At 50.2% G+C, this 18,375-nt stretch overlaps 1 protein-coding gene across 1 annotated transcript; it reads right to left on the bottom strand.

The window, feature by feature from the left end:
* Nucleotides 1–251: 251 nt before the first annotated feature.
* On the bottom strand, nt 252–18,217 carry CCDC134 (coiled-coil domain containing 134). The gene is made up of 7 exons (XM_074941708.1): nt 18,077–18,217; nt 7,403–7,515; nt 5,171–5,292; nt 4,640–4,724; nt 2,826–3,007; nt 2,514–2,585; nt 252–1,468 (listed from the first exon to the last, which is right to left on the bottom strand). Exons 1-7 carry the CDS (start codon nt 18,208–18,210, stop codon nt 1,343–1,345), a joined length of 834 nt encoding a protein of 277 aa, XP_074797809.1. The 5' UTR covers nt 18,211–18,217; the 3' UTR covers nt 252–1,342.
* Nucleotides 18,218–18,375: the final 158 nt, after the last annotated feature.

Raw genomic sequence — 18,375 nt, 5'->3', positions numbered from 1 at the left:
CACAACCCAAAGCACTAAGTGAATTTAGTGAGACTGAAAGTGCCCAACTGGCACCCATGGAGTCTGAGGTCCCCTCTTTAGTCCCAAAACAACTACAGTAAAGGTAGTCACAGCATGGGCTTCACATCCCCCCCAACAACGTGCCTCTAATCCGGAGCAAGTGGGATTCTCTAAGGGAAGGTGGGGAAGAGGAGTTCCGCCTCCATAGCTTATTCAATCCTTGGTCTTTTTGTCGAGGTTCCCACTGAGTGACGGTGGCCATGGTGGTTGTCATGTGGGCACCTGTTTGCCAGGAACTGAGCCGAGACCAGAAACCACAAGTTCAGCTCATGCAAGCCACTGGCATAAGGAGTCTTTTTTTTTTTGGCAGTTCAAGCTGAGTCTTTACTCCAGATCCTTTGCTGGGAGGCCTTACAGTGACGTTAGACTCTCTGGAGCCTGCTCAGTCTGTCCTGGCATGCACAGCAGCCCCCCTCTCCTTCACCCAGTCCCCCCTCCCCCCAAAAAACCCTTTCCTCCTGCAGCCCTGGGAATGTGGGCTGCCTCCCACTACATAGGTGGGGGTTCACCCTGGTTGGCTCTCTCCAATCCAGATCAGCCAATGGTCTGTTTAGATGTTTTTAAATTGTGTTTCTTTAATAAAACAGCCATCTAGAAAGGAGAGATCTGATTTGTGGATGGAGGTTCCAGCAATGCAGGATTTGGTATAAGTGGCAGGGGAGGGACTAGCTGGCTAACTGAACCATATGAAAGCACCATCCCTTTTGGAGCCGCTAAGTTACACCGCCTACCCCCCATTTCCAGGGGGAAGGGAGCATGTTTAATACAGGATACATTGTATTTCTCCAGTAACTGAAGGTTCCCAAGGCCTGTGGGTATCTGCTCTAACCACACACCCTGCCATGCTTTCCCTCTGACCGGTATAACTATGCAGCTCGCAACATAGTCCTGCCCAGTATAACTATGCCCTGTATCCTGCATTGTGGTTCCAGGGGGGCGGGTACCACTCTAATCCCTCCCTGCCTCCATGCAGCCTCGTTGTTAGTATCAGGAAAGCCCTACAGTGCATGCACCCAATGGATGTTCTCTGCTGGACCCTCCGTATGCCAATAGCTATGGAGAGCTTTCCCACGGGGGGCTGTATCCAGGATCTGCGTCCAGTCCCTTCTCAGGATTCAATCCAGTCCTTGTCCGATACACCACAGAAAAAAGGAAAACAAAAACCATTAAACAAATTAAAGGTGACCCGCCCGGCCTTCTCCTGAGGCTGCTGAGGGAGTAGGACACTCTGCTTCCAGCCGCGGCATCTCCCGCCAGCAGGGGTCTCAGCAACAAGGCAGCACTATAACTCCGACTGCGAGCGCGAGATGCGGGGCCCCTTGCGGATCTCCTTCCGTTTCTCTTCTTTCTTTCTCCGTTTCTCCTCCTCTCGCAGGGCCTTCTGGAACGTGTCTGCACTGGGGAAAAACTGAAAGCGCAAGGAGGAGCTCAGCTCCTCAGGCTGCACAGGTGGAGACAGGAAAAGCAATCCCAGTGCCTCAGCGGTCTCGGGAAGCCTTACAGTATTAATTCATTAAGGCTTTTAATCCGTAAAGAGGGGAGAGTCTCCACTCCCTTCTGCCAGTTGTAGCCTTACTGATGTCAGTGGAGAAAGCAGGTGATCCAAAGCCCATGGACAGACTCCTGATGGCTCCCATGGGCTTTAGATCAGATGCTAAGCATGAGGCAAATCAGGCCCAATTCATTCTGTGAGGCAGGTACGACTGCCCCCATCTTACCAATAGGGACATTCAGGAATAGAGAGAATAAGCGATTTGCCCAAAGCACTCCCATAAGATCAGTGTCCCAACTCTCCTAGCCACGCTGACTGCGGAAGGGGCCCCCAACTCTGAGGCTATGGTGGAGCCAAATGTGGACCATCAGAGAGAAGGGAGAGAGGTGGGTTTGTGAGGGCAGCAGGGCCTGTAGGCAGCAGGGATGGCTCCTTGCCTTGCTGCCACGAGATCATTCTCTGCCAAACGCTATGAAGAGTTTTCCACAGGGGGACAGTGTTGAAATACCAGGACTCAGCAGTCAAACTGGACACAGCACCAGGCTCCGGGAAGAGCTGTGTCCGACAGGACAGACAGGCCCGAACGCAGCCCTTTGAGGGCAAACGGCAGAGTGCATGGACCTGCCTTTCCCATACTGCCGTCCATCTCACGCATTCAGCAGCAAAAGGAATTCACTCTCTGGAGCTGGAGCATTGAGAGCCTGTAGGGAGGAGTCGCTGGCACTGCTCCGTGGGTTGGGAGGGAGGAGAAGGGAAGGGCAGGATCAGACTGCTCACCAAATGGTGCCACCATCATGGACAACACAAATGGCTTGGCGTAAGCTTAGAATCCTCCCCCACCCCAGGCATCAACAGCCCCAAACATTTGGCCTTTCCATTCCCAAACCAGCTGCCTTCAGCACAGGATAAAGGTGGAGGAGGAAACGTGCACAGGGACTGACTCGTGGCTTTGCTATCTTACCTCGGAATGGTCGGTTTTAAAGGGATTCCGGTAATCCGGAGACTTCTCACTAATTCCCAGCTCCTGAGCCATCTGTGGATCAAAAGAAAGTCAGTGCTAGAGAGCAGCATCTCTCACCCTACTGCTCCATGCCTTGCCCTACCTCTTATGCCTCCCTCTCCCCCAACCCCATCTCTTCCCCTCTCGACTCACTTCTCTCCCCATTTCTCCAGTCCAATAACCGCAGTCATCTTCCCCTCCATTTGGCCTGTCCCCTGCCTCCAGGGGGGCCGGCCATGCTGGGAGTCAAGATGATTAAGCACAGAGCCTTACCAGTCCGAGCACTTGGGAGTGAGGTCCCTGATCGAACACGCCCGTCTGGTTGCAGAAGCTGATGCCCCAGCGGACCAGGTTGTTCCAGTTGGAGTTGCGGTCAAAGTAATGGTGGACGATTTTGGGGAAGCGCAGAACCACATCTCCAAAGAAAGCCGTGTTCTCCACCACGTGGGAATAGGCTAGGGAGCAGAGTCACAGGGACAGTCAGCAGAGGGTCTTGCTTCACTGTCCACTTCCTACTGCATGTAAGCCAGCAGAGATCGCCTTCCAGCCAAGAAACTCTCGGTGTGGCCCCTACTTGCGTGGCCGGGCCAGGGGGAAAGCCCTCCTCTCAAGTTGCCAAAAAGATTCCATGGCAGTCCCAGTTTAAGTGGTGACATGCAGGATGTGCCCTCAAACACAGCAAGCCTGGGTGACTGGAGGTTTCTAATGGTCTACGTCTGCTCAAGTCAGCAGACGTCCCAATGAGCGGGCACCCTGGCTGGGTCTGGCTCAGCAGGGTGCTAATAAGCACAGCACAAGACTGGGCACTTTCCTACTGACAGAGACGAGGGATGGAAGAGCCCCAGCAGGCAAGATCTTCTCTGCCCTCCTCAGACCTGGCCAATGCAGGATTGATTATTCCTTACGCTACCAACTCCAGGGACCTCGTCTAGTCTAGTTTTAAATAACTCAAGTGACGTGGCCTCCAGCACTCGTTCCCCTTGGGAGAGTGCTCTCCTGTATAATAGACCTAGGTGTTAGGAAATGGGTTTTTATACTCAGCCCAACTTTTCCCTTGGTTAATTTCTTGCTTTTAAGTCAGAGTGATAAACCCTGTTGGTTCATTTTCTCTCTTGCTTGCTATTTACAGCCTATAGGTACTATAGAAGGTTTGCATAGTCCCCCCATCCCCTTTGCCATCATTTAGCCAAATTCTTAAAGACAATTTAGTCATCCCACAGGGCTGAATTCATCCCTCAGATACCAATCTGTGCATCTCTCTCTGGGTGGGAGTTGTCTGATGGTCTTTGTTTCCCGCATAAGTCAACCCTCCAGCCATCACAGATACTGGCCCATAGGCTGGGGACAGGGTAAAATACAACTGTCCCTAGCCTCCATCCTTGGAGTGATTTTCTCTTCTGAAACCATTACTGGCCAGCAACTGCTTAAAGAGAGGGTAATTGACAGAGGTTCTTGTGTTCCTCTACAACGTAAGGGCTCTCAATCCTCATGCTTCAGGTCATAAACTAATCATTGGCTGGGGTCAGGAAGAAATTTCTTCCTCCACGTTCTGTATAGCATTGCACAAAGAGATGCATTATGGGAGGTTTTACACCTCCCTCTGAAGCATTCAGCATTTAAGACAGGATACCAGACGAGGTGGTCCAATCAATTGTTTTGGTCTCCAGTGTCCTCCCTTTTCAGCACACTGGACAGAACCCCAAGTGCTTACTTTTCATCAGCCATGCAGAAGAAACACCCAGATTCTGTTCTGCTTCACAGATCACTGGCAGAATTCCCTGGCTCCACTCCCATCCTAGGGTCTTCTAGATGCTGGCAACAACGATGCAGGAAGCAGGACAAAGAGCCAAGTGGATGAGAAAGGGTTCCGAACGTGGACTGACCAGGGAGGCGTAATCGTTTCATAGATTTTTAAGGCCAGCAGGGACCATTAGATCATCTAGTCAGACCTCCTGCACAACACAGGCCATCGAATTTCCCTCATTACCCCTGCACTGAGCCCATTTGAAATGGCAAATGAGAGGGAGAGAGAAGCATGAAAGAGCATTGGAAGAGGAAACTGGGACTAAAAAGAGAGGAAGTCCTACCATCCTTTAGCTTCTCATCCTGAGGGAAGGGCCCATCTGGAGGCACATCTGCAGCTATAAGGACCGCCCGGGAGTCCTCCAGCACCTGAACATTCAGAAAATGAACTCAGTGAATCCATCTGCTTCCCAGATCTCATCTTTCTCCTGCCTGCCGCAGGCATCCTCCAAGCTCCAGCCTCGTCTCACACCCCCTCCTCCTTTTTGCTGCTGCAGCAGCTCGGTGGTGCAGTCTGCCCCAAATCTCCCACCCTGTTTTAAAACATAGCCCCGCGCTCTTGTGCCCATAGTGACCTTGGGTCCAGTTCCCAACCCCACTGCTCACTCTTATCAACCCCCTTCTTCTCCCCCTGTTGTCATGTTCCCATGGTGGTGCTCTGGGCTGGGACACGCCCTCAGGAACATGGGATAAAGGTAAGTTGTACTGTGAGCCTTCCCTGCTCAGCCATTGGTGGGAGGGCTCCCAAAGAGCACCCAGCAGCACCCAAAGCCCCGGAGGAGGGATGGGGGCGGCAGTTAGTGGGTGACGCTCACTTTGAAGAGTCCCTTGAGCATGATGTCGATGATTTTATATTGTTGGTTCACATCATTGAGCTCAATCAGGTTCTTCAGTGCGTTCATCTGGTCCTTGCGCTTCACCTCAAACAGCTTCTTATCTGCAGCTCTGTCAAGGATCATGCCCACTGCCCAGACTTCACTGCTGGACCAGGTCCTGCCTCCTGATGGCACTGCAGCGTCCAACATTGGGGCCTCTGAGGTTATGTCTACACTGCATCTGGCTGGGATTGAGCCTCCCAGCCCGGGCGCACACACTTGTGTTGGCAGGGCTCGCGTTATTGTCCTCAAAATAGCTGTGCAGAACCTCCCCGCCCCGCTAGGCTCGAGAGCCTGAGCTGCAACATCACCCTAGCGTCTACGCAGCTACGTTTAGCGCACTAGCACGAGCCCTGCCGGCACGTTTGTGGACCTGGGATGGGAGGTTCGCTCCCAAAGGTAGTGTAGATATACCCTTAGACACCCCCCACCCTGAAGTCTCCACAGACAGGCCACCTCCCTCTTTCCCAGAGCTGGGTTCGGCCCCACGATCTCATTTTACGGGCTTGTAACAGTTTTTCCCTCCACAACTCCAAACTCAACCGTTTCCAGCTGAGATGCACTGACCCATGCAGCGCTCCAGAAGAGAGACCACCCAGGCCAGTACAACCAATCATTTATGGGGCCTCCGTGGTGTCTGAGGGCAGGGTGTAAGTGACTGAGCCTACCCGCTCCAGCGGTTCAGAGATGGGAAACAGGAGCAGGTTTTAACAACCCTGCAACACAAACATCTGCCAACAGCCCCCTTGGGGCATTTAATAAATACTAAGCACTTATATCGAGCTTAACATTTACAACCCACTGACATGACTGGCAGTCTGGGAACAGCCACTCTGAACTCATGTCAATTCCCAACCTCTCCTGTAATACACCGGGGGGCTTTGAGCATCCTGCAATGCCAATCTGATTAACCCTTCACCAGGGGAGGAAGGATTCATGTCAGCTGCTGATGCCCAGTAAAAATGATAAACACAGAAGAGACATAGACCAGGCTGAGTGAAACCATGTACAAAGCAGCCCCTCGCCAATAGCAGGAGTGTCAGGCAATCACGGTGAGATAGCCCCATGCATTCTTAGTGTAACTTGATTAAAGTTTTAAGCTAAAAGTCACTTCAACTAGGCAACTATTTTTACTGGTTCCTTGAGGGTTCACTTAAAGGACAGCACTCCAGATTGTCACACTCCAGTGTGATTCCCCCAAGTTATGAAGAGAGAAGTAAAGTCCAGGTCCTCAGCTGGTGTATGCTGGCATAGCTCCAGGGAAGTCAATGGAGCAGCACCAAGCTACACCAATGCATGATCTGGCTGAAAAGTTCAGTCACTTTCCCAGCTGAAGAAGCCATTGATCACGACTGCGTGGTGCATGCTGATTGGTACCCGGCTGATCTCTAAGACCTGGAAGGAATAGAACCTTTTGGCTTCGATCCCAGACATTTGGGAGATTTTGGATTATTTTTGGAGAATGCATATGGACTAAAACAGGACAAACCTGACAATTCCTGCAAGAATCTCACTGAGGAATTTGGAAGCAGGGAGAGAAAGTGTATTACAGGTCACTCTGCTTTTCTTCCTGGGAGCACAGGACAGGTCACCACACTGTGGCTCAAACCCTTGTCTAGAATACAATCTGTACCTACTCCACGCCAAGCTGAGAATCTGCCTCTATGCTCACCAATGATAAAAGAATGAAGCGAAATGGGTCTTATATAAGCAAACTACGGAGCCTAGATAAATCCTTCCTACAGAAGAGCAAAGATGTGGCAGCTCAGCAGTTCTGATGCTATCACATAATCAGAGAAATCAGAGTCAGAAATGAGCCAGAATGTCATGTAGTTCATCACCTATCGCCTGGCTAACACAGGAATGGTCTTTGCAATTCCTTTTCTCAGCCCAGCTCTACCTGACTCAGTTAATAGAGTTCCCATCATTGCCCCTGGGGACTCTTCCCCAGTGTGTTAGATCTCACTGTGAGGAAACAGTTCCCAATATTCAGTCTGCATTTTCCTTAGTTCACTTTTACGTCATTGTCCGTAATTATAACCCTGAGGCCCCCTCAGTAACTCCTCTCCCTCTTCAGTGTTTAATCCTTCTAATACCTGTCAACTGCTCTTGCAGTTCTCCCCCGGCCCGCCCTCACTCACAGCCCAAGTGCAGGCCTGGAGAGAAGGATACAGATTTCCAACCCAGAGTCTATGCTCTGTTTCTCTGGGTCTGAAGAGCTGCCCCTGGACAACATCAGCGTGAAGAGAAAGGTGCAGACCCGGAACAGATCCATGTCTGAAGTCCTGGATCAGAACAAAACAACAACAAAGACTTCATGAGCTGGATAAGATGTACAAACCGCCCCACACATCCCAGCGCCACACGCCACACAACCCTTTGACATCCGGGGCCAAAGAGCATCCCCAGGACAGACGCCAGGGGTTCTCATTGAAGAGGCTCCTTTCCGAACAGTCTTCTATCCATTTCCCTGTCGTCTCCCCACTGCACAACAGGTGCATTAATAGGGGGAGGCAGGGCTGCCACTTCCTCTTATATTTCATCCAATAGTCACTGGCAGAAGCAGGATGGTGGCCAAGATCCATCAGGAGCCTAAGACTGCCCAGCACAAGAGACAAGGATATCAGACTAGATGGGACCGGGCTCTGACCCCCTTCAGCAAATCCGGTTATTCCCATTGAAGTCTGAACTCAGTTTAACCTACTCTTCAAACTTGCCTTTAGCAACCATATTCTACGCTACTGCCTAAAATCACTCTCTTACAAACTTCTTCCGAACTTCCAGCCCAAACAGTTCTATATTTCACTGCAGGCTCACTCCCGTTCCTGCTTTGCATTAGCTCCTTGGGGGTATTATCTATGCAGTCCTGTTAGGATCCTCCCCGCTTAATTGCCTGAGCAGGGCTGGGGGGTAGGGAGGCACAACCAACAATTATAATTCAAAGCAGGGGGGACTCAGCTCAAAAAGTTTGAAAACTGCTCAGGGTGCAGGGAGAGGGGTAGCTAGGAGCTGTGTGCAGGCGGGGGGTAGCTCAGAGAGCAGGACAGCTCAGAGCTGTGTGCAGGCGGGGGGTAGCTCAGAGAGCAGGACAGCTCAGAGCTGTGTGCAGGCGGGGGGTAGCTAGGAGCTGTGTGCAGGCGGGGGGTAGCTCAGAGAGCAGGACAGCTCAGAGCTGTGTGCAGGCAGGGGGTAGCTAGGAGCTGGGTGCAGGGAGAGGAGTAGCTGGAGCTGTGTGCTGGGGCGGGCACACCTCGTTGCAGTTGCTGCTCCCCGAGGGCTCTGCTGGCCCTGGAGCCAGGACCCCCACCCAGGCGGGTCTTACCAGCAGCCCGAGAAGTCAAAGGGGGCAGGGAGCTGAGGAGCAGCCACAACTCAGGTGAGCAGCAGCAGCAGGAGATGGGGAATGCTGCAGCTTCCCGCTCCGTGGCACCAGCCAAAGCAGCAGCTGCCCCGCACTACCCAACTCAAGCCTCCAACCTGGCCAGGGGACAGAGTGTAGGGGGACTGCAGGAGAGGAGATGTGTATGTGTGTGTGTAGGGGATGGGGGGGGAGACATCCTCGGGACTGACGCACTCTGGATAAGTTTGGGGTGGGGGGGTGATGTCCCCCAAGACACCCCCCCCTTGCAACTCTGCCCATGGTCTCCGGCTTCGGGCCTACAGGGAGTGCCATGGCTCCTGGCTTCAGCCCTGTGGGGGGCGCCGGGACTTGTGGCTTTAGCCCTTCAGGGGGCGCTGGGGCTCAGTTTAAGACCTGCAGCTCCTGGCTTCAGCCCTGTGGGGGACGCTGGGGCTCATGGCTCCGGGCTTCCTCCCCGCGGCTCCCGGATTTAGCCCCACAGGGGGCGACAGGACTCCAGGCTTCAGCCATGGGCCCTGCAGCCCCTCTGAAAACAGCTCGTGGATGAGCAGGGGGCCACAGACCCCTGGTTGAGAACCACTGCACTAGTGTATGTGATAAGTAAAGACAGGCACTGTAGGAGCTGAGTAACAGAACTTGTTATGCCTGGAGGATCCAGTCCCTGAACAAGAAAAGAGAACGCCACCATATCAAGTAGAAGTGGTCCTGCCTGGAGTGCCAGATTTACAGTAATCCCTCAGGTGGGGAATGAGAGAGACATCAAGGAGGGTCAGAGAGGTCCACATATAAGTCAGCAAGAGCCTTCTCTCCAGGCACAGATTTCTTGGCACATATCAGGATAGCTAAGGCATACAAAGAAAAACAGTCCCTGGTTATTCAGGTGCTGGGATTGAGAGCACTCTCAAGAGTGTATTCTGCTCATCCAAGGGAAAAGATAGGGTAGGAACATTACTTTTTATTGCAATGTAACAAACACTGCACGTCAATTCTTTCCGAATAGGTAATTTATCCAACTGAGACGGGGGATCTGCACTGGTAGCTGCAAATCCCAGAACATGAATCATTAGGTAAACCTCTCTCCCTTAGGAGTCGGAGTCCCACCACGCCAGACTACCAGGTTTAGAGACGCTGAGCGCTGCATGAGGGAGAGTTACAGAGCCGACAAACTGAAGGCTGCAATCAAATACAGGCTTTTTGCTATATTTCCGAGACCTCTATGGCCAAGGGCAGCACTTGCAGGAGTTAAAGTATCAATGTGATCACACCCAGTATCATAAAATGTAAGGTGCTTTCTCCACAAATCCTGAGAATGTCCTGGGCCCTCTCCAATTTAGGAGCTGAGCAAAGGCTGCAAGGAGATATGTTCTGGTCTCAGTGAAAAGTAGATGTACTGCTTTAGGCACAATACTGCGCAACGCCCAACAAAGAGGCTAGTCCTTGTGAAAAATTTACAATGGAGATCATAGAATATCAGGGTTGGAAGGGACCTCAGGAGGTCATCTAGTCCAACCCCCTACTCAAAGCAGGACCAATCCCCAATTTTTGCCCCATATCCCTAAATGGCCCCCTCAAGGATTGAACTCACAACCTGGGTTTAGCAGGCCAATGCTCAAACCACGGAGCTATGGGCTCAAACAGAGCGTTTGCAGAGCCTCCTGCAAATGAGAGCAAGGGCCAAAGCAGAGCTGGGATAAGTAGACGCAACTTCCACCAAGCCAGAGGCAGCTGCTCAGTCTCTGATTCTCCTTAAAGGTTTTGGATTGGAGGAAAAGGAACAGCCTGTGGACTGAACGATCATCAGCTGTCATTGGGATCCAGACACCTGTGTGTGTGCGCGACTCTGGGTGTGTCCTTAGCCAACATCCTTGTCTGGTCCCATGTGATGCTACAACCATGAGGAGCAGACTGACCACGGCTGAGATGTCAGAGGGATCTGGGGGGAAAGGTCTGTGGCAGCTGGAGTCAGCTAGTCAGTCCATTGGGAGCTCCCGGCCCAGACAGTACAGGGAACGACCAGGCTGCCAGCAGCTCTCTGGAAAGGGGATGGGAAGAATTCCTGCCTGTAACTGCTCTGTTCTGCTGCCCAGTGTGGCTCTGCTGGGCCCTCCTCCTCCTGCTGCTGAGAAGTCTTGGGCAGAGCCCGTGGTGACTGTTTCCTCACAAGGGTCTCCAAAACCACAGACTCCTTTTACGTGGCGCAGAGTCTGAAGAGGCACTGGCTGGCTGAAGGGAGGACAGGGAAAGAGAGAGTGTGCAGCAGCCCCCTCTGGGGCAGTGGAGAGCCATCTGTGCTGAACCCACAGCACTGCCGGGGAGAGATGTAAGCAGATGCAGACATAGGTAACAGAGGAGTTGATGGGGACTGGGAGCAACTCATCAGCTGAGGGGAGAAACAACGCGGGGGAGAGAAGCAGGGAGCCAGAGGCTGAATTGCCCAGCCTCATCACACTGGTCCGGTGAAACAGGAGGCTAGTGGGGACACATTACGCAGTTACAGTTCGCACTGCTGTGATCCCACCTGCTCAGGTTCAATTCTCCTGCGAAGATGAGACTACAAGAGCCCAGATCCACCCAGACCAGACCCTACTGAGTCAGATAAGTGTGAATCAGCCAGGACTAGGGAGCGGCACTGCCAACGGGGGAGGTTACTTGCTTGAGTAGGTTGAAGTCCTGCTGATCCTGTAGCAGAGACTCTAATTTCGCCTGCCCAGAGAAACAAAATGACACGAGAGCCTCAGAAGAGTCAGAGCATTTGGGCAGGTCTCCAGCGCACAACGTAGCTGTGCCTGAACATGGCTGTCGGCTATGACATTCACGGACCCGGGGCTGAACTTGTCTACATGCCCTCAGCCCCGGGTCGGCTAACAAGCCTGCCAACAGCTGCACTGAGACATGGTTACATTTCATAGCAGGGACCAGCCCTCAGAGAAGCTGACGAAAGCTGGAGCTGCTCACTGCCCTTAACAAGAGTGTGAGCAGTGCTGCCATTGCCAGCAGGCCTTCTTCCTCCTGAACACTCCCAATGGACTTCTGACCTTTAACCCTACTATGTAAAGAACTGTTGTTTAAAGAACACCAGTCCCATAAGTTTGATGGCTTAAGTCTTTGTGTTTCCAGCCTAATAAACCCCATTAAATCTGTCTGAGTGACATATGCACACGTGTCTGTTCTCTGCTGGGGAATTTATCGCCCTCCCCCCCCAATTCTAACAGGTTCTAAAATTGGCTCACTAAATCAGTGTTAAAAGTGGCCAGTTTCACAAAGCTGAAAACTTTGTCATGAGCCAAATCAGCTGAGAGGAAGAATTTAATCAGAAAAATATGAATGATAATTGGGAATTGTTTAAGTAGACTTTACTAGATGCCCAAAAAGCCACAACTGAGGAGGAAGGCCGTATTAGTTTAAAAATCGACCTAGTTTAGAGGGGAAGCAAAGGCAGCTATAAAAAATTTAAAAAATAAGAGATCACAAATGGAAGAAAAAGGAAGTTGAATAGTAATTAATATAAATCAAAAGCTAAGAATTGTAGAAAATTGATAAGGGAAGCAAAGGGACACAAGGAGAACTCTATGTAGAGTTCAGGACAATAAGGAGTTTTTAACGTATATTAGGAACAAAAAGAATCCTAATAATGCTATTGGTCCATTCCTAGATAGAACTGGTAGAATTATCAATAACACTACAGAAGAGGCAGAAGTCTTCAATAAATATTGCTGTTCTGTATTTGGGAAAAAAAAAGCAGATGATATAATCTCATCACGGTGATGATAACACTCTTTCCTTTCCACTAGTATCTCAGGAGGCTGTTAAACAGCAGTTATTAAAGTTAAACTTTTTTATATCAGCAGGTCTGGATAACTTGCATCCAACAGTTTTAAAAGAGCTGGCTGAGGACCTCACTGGACTATTAATGTTGATTTTTCCAATAAGGCTTGGAATACTGGGGAAGTTTCAGAAGACTGGAAGAAAGCTAATGTGCCAATATTTTAAAAGGGTAAACAGGATGACCCACGTAATTATAGGTCTGTCTTTCTGACATCAATCCAGGCAAGATAGTGGAGCAGCTGATTCAGGACTCAAAGAATTAAAGGAGGGCAATATTATTAATGACAATCAACACACGTTTATGGAAAATATATCCTGTCAAACAAACTTGATATATTTTTTAATGAGATTACAAGTTTGGATGATAAAGATTAAACTAGTGTTGATATAATATACTTAGACTTTTATAAAGTTTTTGACTTGATACCGTGTGGCATTCTGAAGAAAAACTAGAACAATATAAAATTAACATGGCAAACATTCAATGGATTAAAATCTGGATAATCAATGAGTCTCAAAATATAACTGTAAATGGGGAATCATCAATGAGAAGGTGTGTTTCTAGTAGGGTTTTGCAGAGATCAGTTCTTGGCTCTATGCTATTAACATTTGTATAAGTGACCTGCAAGAAAACATAAAATCATTGCAGATAACACAAAAATTGAGGGAGTGGTGAATAATGAAGAGGACAGGTCATTGATACAGAGCAATCCGGATTGCTTGGTAAACTGGCCACAAGCAAACAATAAGCATTTTTATATGGCTAAATGTAAATGTACACATCTAGAAACAAAGAATGTAGGCTATAGCGACATGATGGGGGACTCTATCCTGGGAAGCAGTGACTCTGAAAAAGTTTTGGGGATCATGGTGGATAATCAACTGGGTATCACCTCCCAGTATGATGCTGTGGCCAAAAGAGGTAATGCGATCCCAGGATGCATAAACGGGAATCTCGATTTGGAGTAGAATACTGCGTACAGTTTTGGTGTTCACAATTCAAGAAGGATGTTGATAAATTGGAGAGGGTTCTGAAAAGATCTACGAGAATTGTTAAAGGATTAGAAAACGTCTTATATAGTGATAGACTCAATCTATTTATCTTAAGAAAGAGAAGATTAAGGGATGACTTGATTGCCATCTATAAGTACCTACATGGGGAAAAAATATTTAATAACAGGCTCTTCTGTCTAACAGAGAAAAGTATAACACAATCCAATGGCTGGATGCTGAAGTGAGACAAATTCAGGCTGTAAATAAGCTGTAAATTTTTAACAGTGAGAGTAATTAACCATTGGAACAATCTACCAAGATGTGATGGGGTGGACCAGGCTGGAGGCCTCATGGTCTTGCCACACTCGTCCCAGGTCCTCGAAGCAGGCTAGAGTGGCTGCAGGGGAAGCAGCCAATCAGGGCCCAGGAGGGTCCTATAAAAAGGAGCTACAGAGCAGCCAGAGACAGAGTAGTTCCTCGCTAGAGTTGGAGGAGTGTGGATGGCTGAGGGAACTGCAGCACAATGGACAGCCCAGTGCTAGTAGGGTCCGGGGAAGCAAGGAAGAGCTCCTGGCTGGCTACTGGTCCTGAGCTTAGAAATTCCCTGAGCTAAGGGTAAGGCATGGGTGAAGGCTGCCCACCCCCTCCACCTCCACAGGCCACTGGGGAAGGGCCTACAATTGGATATCAGTAAACCCCCAGAAAGGGACTGAACTCTCAGGAGGCCCAGCTGAAGACTAGGGCCAAAACAGACTAAGAAGGCAAAACCATTACTTCCAGGGAGGTAGCCCTGGGGGTATGGTCTACCCAGAGCTGGGATTGGTTTAAAAAATGTGGATACAGCCAACCAGAGGGGGTGCTCATGAGAGGTAGGTGCTGACCCCATTACACAAGGGTTGTGATGGATTCTTCACCACTGGTCATCTTAAATCAAGATTTTATGCTTTTCTAAAAAATCTGCTCTAGAAATTGTTTTGGAGAATTTTTATGGCCTGTCTTATACATGAGGTCAGACTAGATGATCACAATGGTCCCTTCCGGCCTTGGAATCTATGGAGCTGTATTGTAGACCAGGCTCCAGGTGATCTGGACCATTTGTACTGAGCCACTATCTTCAGCAGGCTCTGAAAATGGTTTAGGCCACCTGTAGCATGATTCACCCTGCAGTTCCAAAGGGCTTTAAAATCACATTAGCTGACCTGCGTTTCAAGACGGTTAGAATTCTGTGGACACGTTTCCCACCCAGACCAGGCCACTGGTTTACAGGGCTTGGGGTGGAAATTTTCAGGTGATGCTCTTTTGTGTTTTGTCTAGGGAAAAAACTCCCCTTGGAAGCTGGAATCCCTGCCTCAGTCTTCACCATCTTAGGGATCAGATGAGAGGGAGAAATTTGAAATACACATTCCCCACCTCCCACTGAAACAATCTTTGCTGAAGCAGAGCTGTTGCTGCAGCCTCAGGCAGAGAGAAGGTTGGGAAGCAAAGGCCTGTGATGTTGCAGATGGGAAGCAGTTGCCACGAATATTCTCTGCCAGCTCTGTCCAGCAGAAAATCCATTTGTTTGAACTGGTCGCTTGAATCTCCCAATTTAGATTGTGTTTAAAAAGCCAGTATGAATAGTCTGGCTTTGTGAATGGTTACCATTTTCAATTCAATTGGGGGGGGGGGGGGGGGAGGGCAGTAAACTTTAAATATTCTCCTGCAGTAACTCAAAATCTAGAGCATCTGGCTAGTGCATGAGAAAAAAATCTGTAACCTACCTACATCTTCCAGACATCTTGTCACCTTGGTATCTGAGCTCCTCACAAGCAATTAGGGATTTATTCTCACAACAACCCCAGGAGGTAGAGATGTATCATTATCTCCATTTGAATTTAAACACACACACACACACACACACACACACACAGAGAACTGGGCAGAGAAATTAAGTCACTCGCCCTAGGTCTACAGAGAGTCTGTGGCAAAGCAGTGCCTGGAATCGTCAGAAGTCTCTGGCTAGCCCTCTGCTTTAACCACAAGCCTCTTTAGCGAAATGGATCCATTTAGGTGCCTCGTCCGAGCTGAACAAAATGTAAAAAACAAACAGCATCAGTGGTGGAAACAACAAGATATTCCCACTTCTTTACATCTGCACAGCATAAGAGAGCAGGGGGTTGGACTAGATGATCTCCTGAGGTCCCTTCCAACCCTGATATTCTATGATTATTAGTAATGCAGGTATGAAATATTTAAATATAATTACCTCAGTGATCCCTTAAAAATCAGATTAGATAGATTAAATATTCTGGAGCAGATCATCACATGGTGTTAATTGGCATCACTCCTATTGAAGTCACTGGAGCCACAATGATTTACACCAGCTACGGATCTGACCCCAGCATATTTAATTTTAGTGGCTTGTGTTCACTTGAGGGAAATCAGCAGCACCTTAAAAGGCTCATGTGTGGTACAGCTGAACCATAGAGCTTCCCTTTAAGCACTGTGGGATCCAGTCTTTATCACACAGGGTGGTAATAGTGTGGAAATTGGATTAGCTCTCATTGCCCCAGCAGCTTTCTGAAAAACCCAACCGTCTGATTGTCATCCACACATCAATTACAGAAGAGCAAGCATCACACAAGTAGGACATAATTCTGTCACAATGCAGGCTGTGAAAAAATCATAGAATATCAGTGTTGGAAGGGACCTCAGGAGGTCATTTAGTCCAACCCCCTGCTCAAAGCAGTACCAATCCCCAATGTTTGCCCCAGATCCCTAAATGTCCCCCTCAATGATTGAGCTCACAACCCTGGGTTTAGCAGGCCAATGCTCAAACCACTGAGCTATCCCGCCTTCCTCCCTCCCATCTTGAAAGGTATCTCTGTCCTTTTTAAGGACTGCTTTTAATTGACTAGAACAAGAGCATAAGAGCAGAGGGGGAGGAGGGGAATGAGACCATGATGTGATATAGGAGAGAGTGCCTTTAGGGAATGCGCATATTCCCTGTAATTGTTGTCCAGCACATAGATGATATGAGGATAGGTGCCCTGTGTGGGTGTGAAGGAGAGATTCAAGTACAGAAAATTTCAGTGTTTGACAGCAACAGAGCCTTTTATAAAAGTGATATGCTTCCAACACTGGAAAAAGGGGAAAGAAAATTACCTCTCCTAAGCATGTCAGAGGGATTATCTATTGGGATACATCGAAGAGTAACTGCAGGAAAGATCAAAGTGATTTACAGACATGAATTAAAGCATCACAAACAACCCATGTGAATTCCACCTTTCTATGGAGCATTCAGCAGAGATCATCTGTTGGAGTTGGGGGGGGGAAAGGAGATCTGGTGGCCTTTGGTCCCTCAAGTCTTTTTCTTTCACTACTCTACTCCTGAGAGATGCCGAGAAGCAGACCTTCAGAGGCGGGTGTATGAGGTCAGAAACAAGCTTCCTCCTTTGTAATAATGCAAAGTCAGAGTCATTATGGGGAGTTTAAGCCTTCCTCTGAAACATCTAGATTTGGCTGCTATCAGAGACACAGGATAATAGATCAGCAAGGTCATTGGGCTGATCCAATATCACAATCTTTTCCATAGTTATAAATAGGACACCATTTTTTGCACACAACATATCAGACTAACATCTCGTCAGAAAATTACCCTCTTAGGCAGAAACAAAACTGTACCAGGTACAGGCCAGACTGCTCAATTAAGTATTGTAAGCAAGGAACTGAAAAACAATGGGGATCTAGGCAGTGCTTAATTTGTGCCAGGGCTGAGCTCCAGTGCCTCTAGGCTTGGCAGTTCATAGACCTGGCACCTCTGGGTTTGCCCTGCCAGTTATGAAAGTAAAAAAATTTCTTGAGCCTTGGCACCTAATTGCTTGAGTCAGAAACCTCTTTCATTCCAAAATTAAGCACTAGGTCTATGCCTAGCTCTGCCTATGACTCATGGCCTGTAGGACCATGGGGGGGGGGGGTGAAGAAGGAGGCAAGGGGGCACTCAACTTACCTGTGCTGCAGTTTGCCTATCTTAAAATGGGTATAACAACATAGCTGCCACACCGGGTGCTGTGAGGCTGGTTTATGAAGCACTCTGAGATACTTCAATGAAAGATGCTCTAAGCAACATGGAGAAGACCATCTAGCCCAGTTATTTGCTTGCATTTTAATAGCTTGATCCCAAAATAGTTCCCTGCACACCACACTTTCTCTTGCATTACCTAGTTTAGTGGGGGGTATTGCCTTATGGCCAGCCTGAGTTCGGCTACCACCACTCGCCAGCCATCCACCCCCTCCTCTCCTTTAACCCCCTCCGTGCCTAGCCATGAAGCACAAGCCAGGGATGACCCACCACGGGAACTTGCGGCGGGTGCCCCCTGGAAGGAACAGGTGGCTTGTGAAGCAGGCGATTTCTGCCGGAGAAGCGCGGCGGGGCTGGCGCAGGGCCGCAGGAGAGCGGGCGACGGCGGAAAGCCACGTTCCCGTCTCCCCCCCTGCCCACGAGAGCGCAACGAGCCCCCCGGGGCTGGTGCCGCTGCACCCTGCGGGGCTGGCCGCGGTGCCGCGCCGGCCTCTCGCCCCGCCCCGCCCCGCCCCGGCCGGTGCTGAGCAGCCGGCCCCGCGCCCGGCACGTGCGGGCAGCGCTCAGCCCCGCGCGCCCCCGGGACCGGGCTCCGCCGCGATCGCACCTGCCGCCGCCGGGGAGGCTCCAGCCTGCGGGGCCGCCGCCGCCGCCGCTCACTAGCACCGGGCTGCCATGCCGCCGCCGCCGCGCTTCTTCTTCTGCCCCTGGGGGCGGGCTGTGCGGAGAAGGGTCCAGCATGCACCGCTCGGCGATGTCACTTCCTGAGCCCGCCGCCGGCCCCGCCAGCCGGGTCGGTGCGGGGCCCGCGGGCCGCGCCGGGCGCCGCGGGCCGGGGCGGGCCGGCAGGTGGCAGGGCAGGGCGCTGTCTTGGCGCCCGCTGTCACTGCACCGCTTGCGCCGAGC

This window comes from Natator depressus, chromosome 1, assembly GCF_965152275.1.
Source record: "Natator depressus isolate rNatDep1 chromosome 1, rNatDep2.hap1, whole genome shotgun sequence".
NCBI classification, from domain to species: domain Eukaryota; kingdom Metazoa; phylum Chordata; order Testudines; family Cheloniidae; genus Natator; species Natator depressus.
This window is presented reverse-complemented; position numbering and strand designations above follow the sequence as displayed.